Source organism: Parasteatoda tepidariorum, chromosome 7 (assembly GCF_982258835.1).
Source record: "Parasteatoda tepidariorum strain Cologne lab strain chromosome 7, Ptep-v5.0, whole genome shotgun sequence".
Classification (NCBI taxonomy): domain Eukaryota; kingdom Metazoa; phylum Arthropoda; class Arachnida; order Araneae; family Theridiidae; genus Parasteatoda; species Parasteatoda tepidariorum.
In genome coordinates this window covers 83147117-83160012 of record NC_141761.1, presented here as the reverse complement: position 1 = coordinate 83160012, position 12896 = coordinate 83147117, and the positions used below count along the sequence as shown (strand labels likewise).

General features: G+C 29.0%; 1 protein-coding gene across 1 annotated transcript; it reads right to left on the bottom strand.

Moving 5' to 3' along the window:
• Positions 1-12573, bottom strand: LOC107451704 (glycine receptor subunit alpha-2-like). The gene is made up of 7 exons (XM_016067880.4): positions 12414-12573; positions 10094-10161; positions 9493-9719; positions 8175-8257; positions 6006-6137; positions 4259-4623; positions 1-914 (listed from the first exon to the last, which is right to left on the bottom strand). The coding sequence occupies exons 1-7, from the start codon at positions 12529-12531 to the stop codon at positions 744-746; spliced, it is 1164 nt and encodes a 387-aa protein (XP_015923366.3). The 5' UTR covers positions 12532-12573; the 3' UTR covers positions 1-743.
• Between the last annotated feature and the right edge of the window lie 323 nt (positions 12574-12896).

Below are 12896 nucleotides of genomic sequence, written 5' to 3'. Positions count from 1 at the left end.
TTAACGAACCACTATTGAGAAAGGCGAGACGGTAACATGGAAGCCAGAAATACTGCTTGATAAAATTTCGAGCTTTTTTATTTGACAATCAAACAGGTCTTTGTGACTCCATCTCATTTTTTTCAATAGAATTCGTTTAAATGTTAATTTACGACCTCCGATGTGCAGTTCAAGTTTTGACTTTACATTTGATAAGGATTCTAAAAAATAAAGATCATTCTGTGTGTGAACATTTATTATAATTTAGCTTAAATATTAGTTTAAGAACTTTTAAGTGCTTTTCGATTTTTGACTTCGTATTTGACAAGAATTCTAAAAAGTAAGGAACTTCATGTAGTTGCATATTTTAACGCGATTTTTGAGTCACGATTATTTTGACTTTTCTCAATTTTTTTAACACTTAAGTTGATCGCTTTAAATAAACCAGCTTAAAAAAATAGTGTTTGCTTATAGAAGGACGCTTTTAATTTATTAATAATTTTTAATAACTTCCTTAAAATAAAAAAAATACATCATTTTAACATTACAGAAAAAATACATCATTAAATCGCTGGGGGAAAAAATCAAATTTATTCATTTATTTATAAAGTTATGGGTAAAAGGGCTATGTTTAATATGATATTTTTGAATTCTGAAAATCTCACTGTGGTGATAATAGATTGAGAAATAACTGGTTCATTAATGAGCATCTCTCTCAAAATCTTTTTAATTAATACATAATAGTAATAATCGAAACATTTGAATCAAAATGAATTGTAATAATGCCAGTAAACGATACAGAATATGAAAAAACACAAGGGAAAAATTATTCTAGAAAAATAATCAAGATGGTAAGCTGATATTTTAAACTTTTTCTCTAAAAGGGCGTTCCAACACTGCTTTGTGCTCCATGTCCCATTCGCTTTCAAAATTACCTATAACAGAGAAAAACAACAACTTAGATTACAAAATAAGAGACTTAAATTGCTATAATTAAATTGCTTAATTTAATTATATTTTGAAAGAAATTTTGAAAGAAATAATTCCATAACTATTACACAGCAGCGATATTTAAATGGTATTCTGCAGAATTCTAAGATTCTACGACAGGGTAAAAGGGGTTTATATTTTTTTAAAACCAGTAAGGGTTTTTGATGCCTGAAATTATATGTATTCAATCAAAAATCTAATCTATTATTTATTACTAGTGGGCTGCGCCCCCTGATTGCTAACGCTCGCCAACCCCCGAAAATTGCTGCGCAATCTTATATGGTTTGCTTCGCTCGCTACTAACTTCGGTGCATTGCAGATGCACAATATTCTAAGAATTCAAAACAATCATTCAAATCCATATAACAACTTTTTTAAAAAAAAATTACATCTTTTTAGTAAATACTAAGTCATTTAAATAAATTTGAATTCAAATAAATGACATGTAATTCGTTAAACCTATTAGAAATGTGCTATAGTATAAGATAAAATTTCTAAGGATAAAATTTCTTAAGATGAAATTTTTTAAGATAAAATTTCTTAAGATAAAATTTCTAAAACTGATATTTCTTTAAAAAGGTTAAAAGTTTGGCTATAATTAAGTCTATTGAAATAACAGCACGTCGTCTACGCATTCTTTCACCACTACGTCTTTCATAGATGTCATCAATACTCTCTTCCAATCTTCGAGCACGCTTCTTTTGATTATACTTCAAAAGCGTAACAGCACGACTGAGACTAATTTGACTGAGATTGAGCCACCTCAGTTAGATTCGGCATGTGACTTTTTTAGCGGCAATCATTGCTCGGTTTTCTAGTGTTGCCATTCGGGGAGTTGTAATGAGGCATTTTTTTGTCGTCGTGTAAGAGAAATATATATATATATATATAGAATTTGGTTTCTTTTATGAAATTATTTAAGTAAAATATTTTTTTAATCTTTAATTGTATTTTATAAACATTTAATGTATATTGTGTATATTTTAAAGTGTATATTTTCAATGTGTATATTTTAAAAACGTACTCAGAGCCAAACACGATGTTGCTCCACGCCTTACCATTCAACTGTCTGACATAAAATCTATTTTTTGATGTGAAAATAGTATTGAATATTTTGAAAATTTAATTGGAAGAATGAAAAATTAGTTTTCAAAATAATTAGTAGTCTTTTCCTGGTTTCTAGGCGCACAATTGTTTTTTAATATTTTATTTATATAAACCGGAATTCCACTGTGAGCTCTTCGATCATTTAAGATTCCTTGAAAAAAAAATCACTGAATATAGAATTATAATCGACAAAATTTATGCAGAAATATGGTATTTTCATGTCACTGGAATAAATATCGGGAATTAGAAGGAGAACATTTGCTTCACAGAAATAATTCGAAGGAGATGCTCATGTAGAAATATAATATCCACTGGTTAGGAAAATTCGGATATATATATATATATATATATATATATATATATATATATATATATATATATATATATATATATATAAATATATATATATATATATATATATATATATATATATATATATATATATATACATACATATATATATATATATATATATATATATATATATATATATATATATATATATATATATATATATATATATATATATATATATATATATATATATATGTGTATATATATATATATATATATATATATATATATATATATATATATATATATATATATATATATATATATATATATATATATATATATATATATATATATATATATATATATATATATATATATATATATATATCTGCAGGAGCCTGTTTGGTAGGGCGTTAAACTCGTGTTCGTGAGAATAGGAGTTCGAATACAGCAGGCCAAAGAATCCCAGAGTATTAAATTGTGATTAGCGCACGTTTAATTTGCTGGGGTCATAAAGTATTTTCTCATAACAAATCAATACTTCTGGGGTACAGATCCAGGAGTTCCCTTGTCTTCTGGAATGGATTCAGAACTACACGACTGCCGAGTTAAACATTGGTAGTCGTAAACACAAATTTGGGTTGGCTGTTCAATGACAGTTATGAAATAAAATAAAAACAGTGTGTGCGCTAAATAATTTACCTATTAGAAGCCAAACCCACGTGCCATTAAGATTGCATCGTTTAACACGATAATCCAACCATCATACATAGCAGACGTTGTTGTGGTAGTTCCGTATGCTACGTGCATGTAATAAAATAGCTTTTATTACATAAAAATTCTAATTTTTTTAGATATGCAGACTTAAAATTTCCTTTATTGTTTTATTGTCCCATTTGAGAGCAATAATTTTAAAATGCTGAGAGTTGTCAGTGATGACTCAATGTATCATGGGTGCCAAGTCAGATTACTCGTGCGTGCCAGGAATTAATCAATAACTATTTTTTAAATATTTTGAATTTTTTCATTACATTAAATCAGAATGGCATGCAAATACAGCTAATTTACTTTCTTTTAATGAATTATGTTAAAACCTAATTTTCCACAGGAGGTTTTTTTTAATTGCGTAAAATTATTGCAGGATAGAAAAACTTTTTTCTTTGAAGTCTCTTGTCTGAAAAATAATTTTCAAACGGTGTAATAGGATATATTTATTAATAAAAATCAGTTTGATATAAAAGAACTTCTAAAAGGAATGTTCATAATATTTACTAACATAAAATACTTTGATATAATTCATAGAATCACAAGAGTTAATTCTAAAATCGTAAGAGTTATAAAATATTGGGTAATGATAAGTGAAATTGAGGCAAAGATTCGATTTCGAACTATAATTCCATTTGGTTGAAAAATTTTCAAACTTTAAAGCAAACAAAGGAATTAAATTTTGTAATTTTTTTTACACCAATAAATAATAAAACATACATTTGGCGAGATTTTATCATGTATAAGAATGAATAATTCTCAGTTTTGCAAAAATTTAGGTACTTGAACAATGCAGTAATTAAGCAATTTTTCCTGTATTAAAAAAAATGAAATAACAATAACGCCTTTCATTTTCAGGAAACTATGGATTTTTTTTATATCGACCTTTCTAATAACTAGTATAAAAGAACCGGCTAAAGGTAGAGAATTTTTCTTTGTGACCTACAAATTAAAGGTCATGAATAGCTCGTACAAATGCACAGTAGTCAGAAAGAAAAATATATATCTTATTTGTTAAAATAGCTTCATTTAAAGAAAAGTTTAATAGGTCATTTGTAATACATAAATAGAGAACTTCTATTTGAATTAGTAGGAAAAATCAATAATAAAAAAGAATTACCATAGGCAAAATCATTTCGGAATCATCTCGAAAAGTACTACTAGGTTTTCTAGATTTCGAATTGAGAGCAATTACAGTAGCGAATTCCAATAAACTGAAGAATACGAAAGCTATGCAGCAGGACAGCCAGACATTAAGAGCCACAATGTAGGAAACATTCGGCAGCGAGGCCTGATACTGCTTGGTTATAATGGTCAGCAGGCTAGTAACACCAAGAGTTACTCGGGCAGGGACGGCATCAAGTGGTATCCAAAATGTCAACATAGACATAAAAACGATCAGAATTGTCGGTATGTAGACGTTAATGAGAAAGTAACCACCTCTTCTAAGAAGAACAATCGTTTCTTCCAGACAAGACACGTTTCCTAAAATACAACAAAGAGAGTAATTTAAAAGTATGCATTAGGTATATATTTATTCTATTTTATAACCAGTGTTGAAATGCAAGCAAAATTTTGTGTTTATGTCTATCAATGTTGATCTCCATAGCCATGCAGCTTTGAGCCCAAACCAGAAGACAAGAGAGCTACTAGATCAAGCATTGAGACAGACTAGCCTTTGCGGTGGACTCTTCGATGGAACTAATACGCATTTGCGTTAAATTGGGAGAAAAACCACGAAAACCTCTCACTGTCAGCCCTGCAACAAGAAAATTTTAACCCATAATTGATTTTAACCCATAATAGTTCCAGTGAAGTTGAATTTTGATTATCTGATTTTTTTAAAATTCAATTTCTCAGGTAAATTCAATTTCTCAGTTTTCCCAATTTTGCTAAAATTTTGAATTTTACCAAGCAAAATTATATTCTTTAAAGTTATGCAAAAAATTGTATTCCTTAAAATTCGCATTTTTTTCGACCATTATTAAATAAAGTAGCAAAAACTAATAAATATTTATTAAATATTATTTTCAACATGGAATTATCTTTGGATAGACGAATTTTATAATTATGTGCAAAAATTTTTCAAATCGCTTCAAAAGTTTTCGCAAAAAGTAAATTTTGCATTAAGGAGTACAAACTTTGGATCGCTCGATTGACCAAACTATTTGAACCATATTTCCCAGATTCCCGCAACCCCCTATATTTTGGGGGTCAGAAATCCAAATCTGTCAAAAATGTATGTTTATTAAGAGAAAATACATTTTTGCGCCTGATTTCGTAACTTAGAACAACGTCAGCACTAACTGATTAGCATATTTGAAGTCACCGCTCAAACCATTAAGAATGAGCCTTGGAATGTGAAGATTCAATCATTAGATCAAAAGTTATTCAGGGTAGCCAGTTTTTTCTTCTTTTTTTTCTCCTTTTTTGTGCACTGTACATAAGCTTAGAAAATAAAACGTTTTCACATGTATTTACTAATAATGTTAGAATGAGTAAGGTAAATGAGTATGAGCAAAAATATATTTGCAACCGCCATACCATATAATCACATATTTCCAAAAGTGCATTTATAACTGTATACAATGCTTAGGTAGTGTATTTCCTTATTCTCATATTTTATAAAACACCTGACTAACACCCAAAAATGTTTACATTTCCTTTAATGCTGGTAACATATGAACGTCAATTTCTTAAAAGAACTTTTTCAATTCAACTTTAACAATTTTCTTCAAATTATTGTATAAATTACTGAATATTAAAGTATGGTTAAAGTTAAGCATAAAGTAATTATATAATGTCTATAAAATATAATCCTGAGTACTGGATATAAAGAAAATATATTCCTTTATTGTTTTACTTACTACTTCCCCTTTGCATAAGACATCTACTGTTTTCTACATTGGTTATGTCGAATTGTTGAAGGCTAGAGAATTTATCCGTTTTGTTTCCAGTATACTTCCACTGCAGAACAAGATCTTTCTCACTAAAAAAAGCTAAAACAAAATAATTACTTTTATTTTGTATATTTTTTCGTTAAGAGAGTTTATGCGCTATAATTAATGCTTCTGCAGTATTATTTTATACAAATAAAGAAGTTTCAGTAACAAATTGGACGTTTTTAATATTATTTATTTCAAAGGAATGATATTTTTAAAATTCAAATCAATACTCATGTATGGGAGATGACTTATTTGAAAAAATTAACACATTACATTGCACATCACACGCATTTAACACATTACACATTAAATGAAAGACTTAACATATCTTTCATCATCCTCTATAGGTAAAAGAATATGAAGAAATATTAGAAATGTCTGCTATAAGGATTTTTCTACAGTATGCATTTAAAGAAAGGATCAACTGTAAGAATTTTTTACAGACAGCAACAATCTAAAATTTTTTTGAAGTCAAAAATAGAAATTCTTTAGGGGAAAATAAGATACGTTTAGTAGGAAAAAGTACATTGATTTTTATTATCAAACTTGTATTTCCCTAATTATTGCTTATGCATGCTCTTGCTTGTCCTTTACAAATCGTCTTTACAAACCGTCTTGTCCTATACAAATCATCTATTCTTTACAAGTCGTCTTTACAGACATTACTACTCCACGCTACGGTTCCTGCACAAGCTTTCATCCTAACGCCGGTTATGTCAGCGTAGAACAGCTGACACAATTTTGAGTTAACGAGTACCAATGTTCAACTTCTTAACTTTTTAATTTTGAACAGAATACAAGAGAACTCCTGGTTCAAGTATTGGGAGAAATTTGCCTTCGTTGAGGACTTTTTGGTGGAACTTACCAGTATTAGCGCTATATGATGAGGAGAACCACGAAAGCCTCTTACAGTTGGCCTTGCTGTAAAGGTACTCTACCTTACCCATTATCTGCCCACCCGTGAGGATATTGTTCGTCAGCACTGTGGTTCATGCGAGCCGGATACGAAATTTATATCGAGCAACCGTCTTATAGGGTGTTCCGAAATTCGACCGTCAAATTTAGAGGGGTGATAAGAGGCATAAAGACGATGAAAGATTAACATAGAAAAAGAGGTCGCAAACCATGTTGAGAGGATGAAAATCACAAAACACCAACACAGGCTTCAACGACACTCTGGAAGACAGCTTCTGCTGCAAAGAGATTTATTTGACTAATTACAACAAAAGTTGCTAGAAGTGGCACTCGTTGTGTACAGACTACAGCGACTTAAAAACGATTCCCAGACGCATTCGAAAATGATAGGTGGCTTTTTCAAATTCACGGAAGCAATGATGATCCTCTCTTTGAGCAATGATGAACAAGCTTCATTTGAGTTCACAGGCATCATAAAAATTTGTGACTTAAGATGACCCCATAGAAAAATACCCATAGGCTTCATAGAAAGTCCCAAAAGTCCATAGACACCATACAATGCGTTTCTGGCATCCAATCCACTTCCTTAGGTATGAGATTCAGAGCCGAAACGCGTTTTTCGAAATCAATGTGGTTTTTGACCGCAATTTCTATGTTAAGTATTAATTCTATTCTTGTTTTTTATTTTTCCTTTGAATTTGTCTGAATTTTGAAACTACCTGTATAATTTGAAATTCTAATAATTTGCATAAAAGATGATATTTCATTTCGATAAACTCATTCGATGCCAATGAATTAGACCTCCTTCAAATATATTGTTCTCTAACGTATATGAAAACTATACATTCAAATTTTTCTTAGCATAACACTTAGCAACCTATCACTATTACGAAGCTTACAAAAATTGCTCAACAAATTACAAATATATTTAATTTTTGGTAAACTTGAACCACAAGAGCCATCGCGTATCGCAATGAAAAATTAATTTACCCTATATTATTGACCAACTTTTTTCAACTAATAGGGAATTTGCTTGATTCTGTGTTCAGAATGTACCCAATATTTTTAATAGATTATATATTCCTTAAATGTGCTTTGCCCTAACTAATTCATATCTGTTTGAAGATCATCAAGTTGTCAGGAATGTTGAGACCATAGAGATCAGATTTTATTTACCTGAAGCTAATTTCATGGAGCATTTTTGTTCATCATGAGGAAAACGAACTAAATCCATCTCACATATCAGCTTCAACAGCAACCTTAAATTCAAGAAAAACATATACATAAGGACGTTGGACGTTGTTGAGGACGTTGTTGCTAAATGCGCATAAGCGAGTGCATAGCAGATACGCATAGACACTTAGCAAAATGATGGCTTTAGGTTGGCAATCGTTCAATTCCAAAGTGCCTGTGAAAAATAGTGAAACTTTAACAAAGACCACGTTATTACACGTGTTGTTTAAATAGCGTCCACGAGCTGTTATTCGTTTTTCGGGTTCTTAAGATCAAAAATTGTTAGACATTCCTCTGAAAATACCTCCATCACTGCATCACTGTAGTGAGGAATGATGAAGAAATTGTGACTCAAAAATTGCGACAAAACATCAAGGAAAATTACAAAATCTGGTTATTCCATAAAATCGTTCCATAAAAATGCACGTTACCATATCTCGTACGTCGTATAACGCAGAAATTGCTTACAAGAAAGTGGGAGATATTTGAGGAAACTTCGATGTTTTAAATCGGAATTATTTGTAGACACAAAAAAGAAGTTTTTCTTCTTTTTTTACAAATAGATACATTTAAGCTGGAGAAACAGTCGGATGGTTGCCGAAAGGCGTAACAGGTATAAAAAACTTACAATATAGAAATTTTTTGACCACCCCTCACAAATTATTTTTTGTGTACTATAGTATGATTTAGTTACATTTTAATAAGAGGTTGCTCCTTTTTTTTTTTTTATCCTAGATGAGTTTGTTCTTAAGCCCTTCGTTAAACGTTTTGTCAGTGAAAGAAACATTTTGCGAAGAGTGCTAACAGACAACCGGGGAAAAATCATCCAATAAAAATAACGGAAATCGTGGGCCAAAATGAGACTATTTCTGTTCAGCAACTTACATTTTTTTACAAAAAACAATTTAATGTGATAAGACATTTAGCACTTGCATGAAATATTCTGGCCATTAACGTATGTTTGCCTGTGCCAGCTTTAGAGAACCGAAGTTCTTGTACAGTAAGAGGTCTGATTAAACCCTACATAGATAAACATGCAAAATGTATTTATATCCCCTCACATTCACTTACGTATAACTTAAACTAAAGACAGGCGCCTGGCGTCCAGATTCTCTAAAATGATGCATGATGTGTTACTTTAGAAGATTCGCAAAATAAGCTTATGTAGAGCCCTATATTTTCTGAATCTTTCTAGTAATAGAAAGATCCCATTTATTTTAAAAACTAGATATCTATGATAAAATGGAATAAATGAGCTTACCTACAGCAATAGAAAACTGTTTTGGATTTTGATACCCAGAAAAAACTACTTGGAGATATAATGTTATCCATTTTTCCGTCAACAGAATTAATGAAATATATGTTAGGAATCCATAAAACTTTCATCCAATCAGAATCCAGAACTTGGAAGCGTTTCTTTGACCATGAAGGATAATTTAATCTAAAATCTTTCCACGTTTGCCACATTTCAATGACGACACTAAAAGACTTAAAAATATTTAAACAATTATTTCATTCAGTTTTTAAAAAATGTAATCAATTTATTTCAAACATTGCAGTTAATAGACTGCTACAGCTTTTTTTTAAGTAGCGTTTTCATTCACTTTAACATAAGAAAATTCACAACGTGAAAAAAAGAAGGTTAACTGAACTGTAATCAAATATTTTCTGCTGAAAATGTACGAATCTAGATTTAGTCATTAAAAATTTGATATTACAATAAAAGTTTTTGAAGATCACTAATAATTTGCATACTAACGTATGTATCGCCCAGAGTGAAATGCTCTAAAATAATTAAGCAACAGCCACTAGTTTCTTCTAAACTTCATAAATTCGCAGAAAATAAATTTTTCTTAACTTACCATATCTGATTCATCGATAGAACGAACATTGAGCTTCGATATGCTAATATTTACTATCACATGACTTCCTTGAACAAAGAAAAAAATTATCTTAAACATTGAATACGAGTTAGATTTAACAAAATATTTTATTATAATGATAAAATATGAGCTTCGAAATGCTAATATTCAATTCTTTGAGCAAAATAAATAAATAATATTAAACAATGAATTAAGCTTAGAATAAGCAGATTAATTTATTTTAACACAGTGACAAAATTTATAGAAATTCACATTATCATGTTTACTTTGATTTCTCAATAGAAGGCACGTTAATGTGCAGTGTAAAAAAGAAAAAAGAAAATGCATTGATAACTTTTGGTCTAAAGATCTGATTTTCTCGCTCTAGAGGCAAATTTAATGATTTTAGGAACTAACCTTAAATATGCTAAAACATTTCGCAGATGATATTTTAAATCATAAAATAAAACACAAAAACTCTCAACTTTTGCTCACTGTAAGTTTATTTAATATGGAATAATTTGAACTAAAGGTTTCTTAAAGAATTACATAGATAGAAAGTTTATCATGATGGAATAAGTCGTTTTAACTTAATGTTTTTATAGAGTATTTAGTATTTATTATTAAATTTTATATTAAATTATAGTTATTATTTTGATTTTCCTTATTTTAACTTTATTTATTATTGTTAATTTCATATTTTCCTTATCATATTTTCCTTATACCAGTAGAAAGTAATACCTTATCATTTATATTATCTGTATCAGTAGAGGTATTTTTTTTAAACATCTATTGTCATAAAAAAATCCACCTGTGTACAAATTAACCAATTAAGGGGACTTCGAAAATTTTATAATTCAATAAATTATAATTAAGTATTTTGCAAATATTTTTAAAGTAATGGAAATGTAGAAAACCACTAACAATGTTGAACTGAACGGAAAATATTTGCGTATGATAATGCCTGATTACTTGTTTTTATCCAGTATAAAACGCAAGGATTTGGGTAATACACTTGCCTAAATATATTTCGTAAGTATGTATTTATGCCTGAAATATCATATTACCAAATATAAATACACGATTATAATTTATTCATATAAAAAAATAAAAACTATAGTATAATTTTATAACCTAATCGTATTTCTTTTGATGACTTACTTTAATGCTAATGATCATGCAATGGAATATCATTTGCTTACAACTAATAACTTTGAATTCAAAGTGATAGCATTTCGGCATGCATTCTAAATACACAATTCTTGTTGTAAAAGTAAAGGGCGAAGCAATGTTATATAACGATGCTAATCAACATGATATATGTAAATAAACATTTCAACCTATAATACAGTAATTAAAGTGATTATAATATCAGCAAATACTGATGAGACACTGTTGATTGTTAAATTGATTAGAAAAGATAATATTGATAATCAAATAGTTAATCCTATTGTCATTATTGCTGATCATCAAGCAACATAATTTTTTGCAATCAATTTTTTACATTCAATGTGTTTATGTTTCAGAGAGAATAATGTTTCAACATAGGCCTGAACACTGTTTACTGTCAGACTATCAGAAAAGAAATTATTTTGATAATGATAATCATTATATATTTTAAAATAATCTTCAACTCAATAATTTTGCATTTGATTTGATCACATTTAAGCAAGCTCTGAGGAGACACAAATAATGCTGCTATTGTATTAAATTGCGCGCGTGCTATATAAAATTACTATACCATATAATGACATTATCTGGCACTACTTTGAAGTGATAGCACCAGCACCGGCGAGGAACACATGGGGAAAAAATTAGATAAAAATTCCATACTTCCGTAATGCCATTTCTGGCAGAAAAAACAAACCTAATTCTGGCTAATAAAGCCAAAACATTCGGTATATATACAATTCATTTGATAATTTTATCGTTCATATGATAAAGGTTTACCGGAAATTCTGTTTTTCAAATTTATATTTCTTACTGCCACAATTTTAGTAAAAAAAAAAAAAAAAAAACTGAAAAGTAAAATTTACCGAGAGAATGGCTTTTATACCATGCTAAATTAACAGGATAAAATTACTAAATTTTACAGCATTTTGCAAATTGTATTACATATTATAAAACCATATTTTATTGTTCATAGATACTTTTGAGTAAAATAAAATGAAACAAAACTGAGATTAAAAAAAGACATTTATCTATAAAAGTTTACAACATTTAAAGAAATAAAAACTTTAAAGTTTTATATTAAAAAAAAATTCTTGTTGAAAATAGATAATTAAATATTTTTAAAAATTCGTCAGTTAGGAAATATTACCATTTATTTTCGGCGGCGTCAAGCGATCATAATGCGGGGGTGCAATATCTTCTTGTTCTATTCTTTTTTCTTCTTGAATTTCTTCACACCTAGAAAAAATTCCGTAAGAATTACTCATAAAATCTTAGAAAGCAAAATTAAAGAAATCTGTAACTCCAGTCCTTAGCAAACAAGTGCCCTTTTTTATGAACATTAAAAAATAAATTTAGTTTTCAGAAAAGTAAAAGTAAAAAATCCCCAATTTTTTGATGATTGTTTAATTAATTTTTAAAAGAATTAGTTACCTCATATCAGATATCAAAAGAATGAAAATTAGAATTTGTTTGCTTCCAAATTTTTGCACGATATCTCTTCGAAACATTTTAAATTAAAAAAGCTTTGAGTATTAGTTTAAACATTTAATAAATTGACTTAAAAAGTAAATGATAAATTGTAAAACATGTAGTTTCTTGCTTTCTTGCAGAAATATACAATAGGTATACA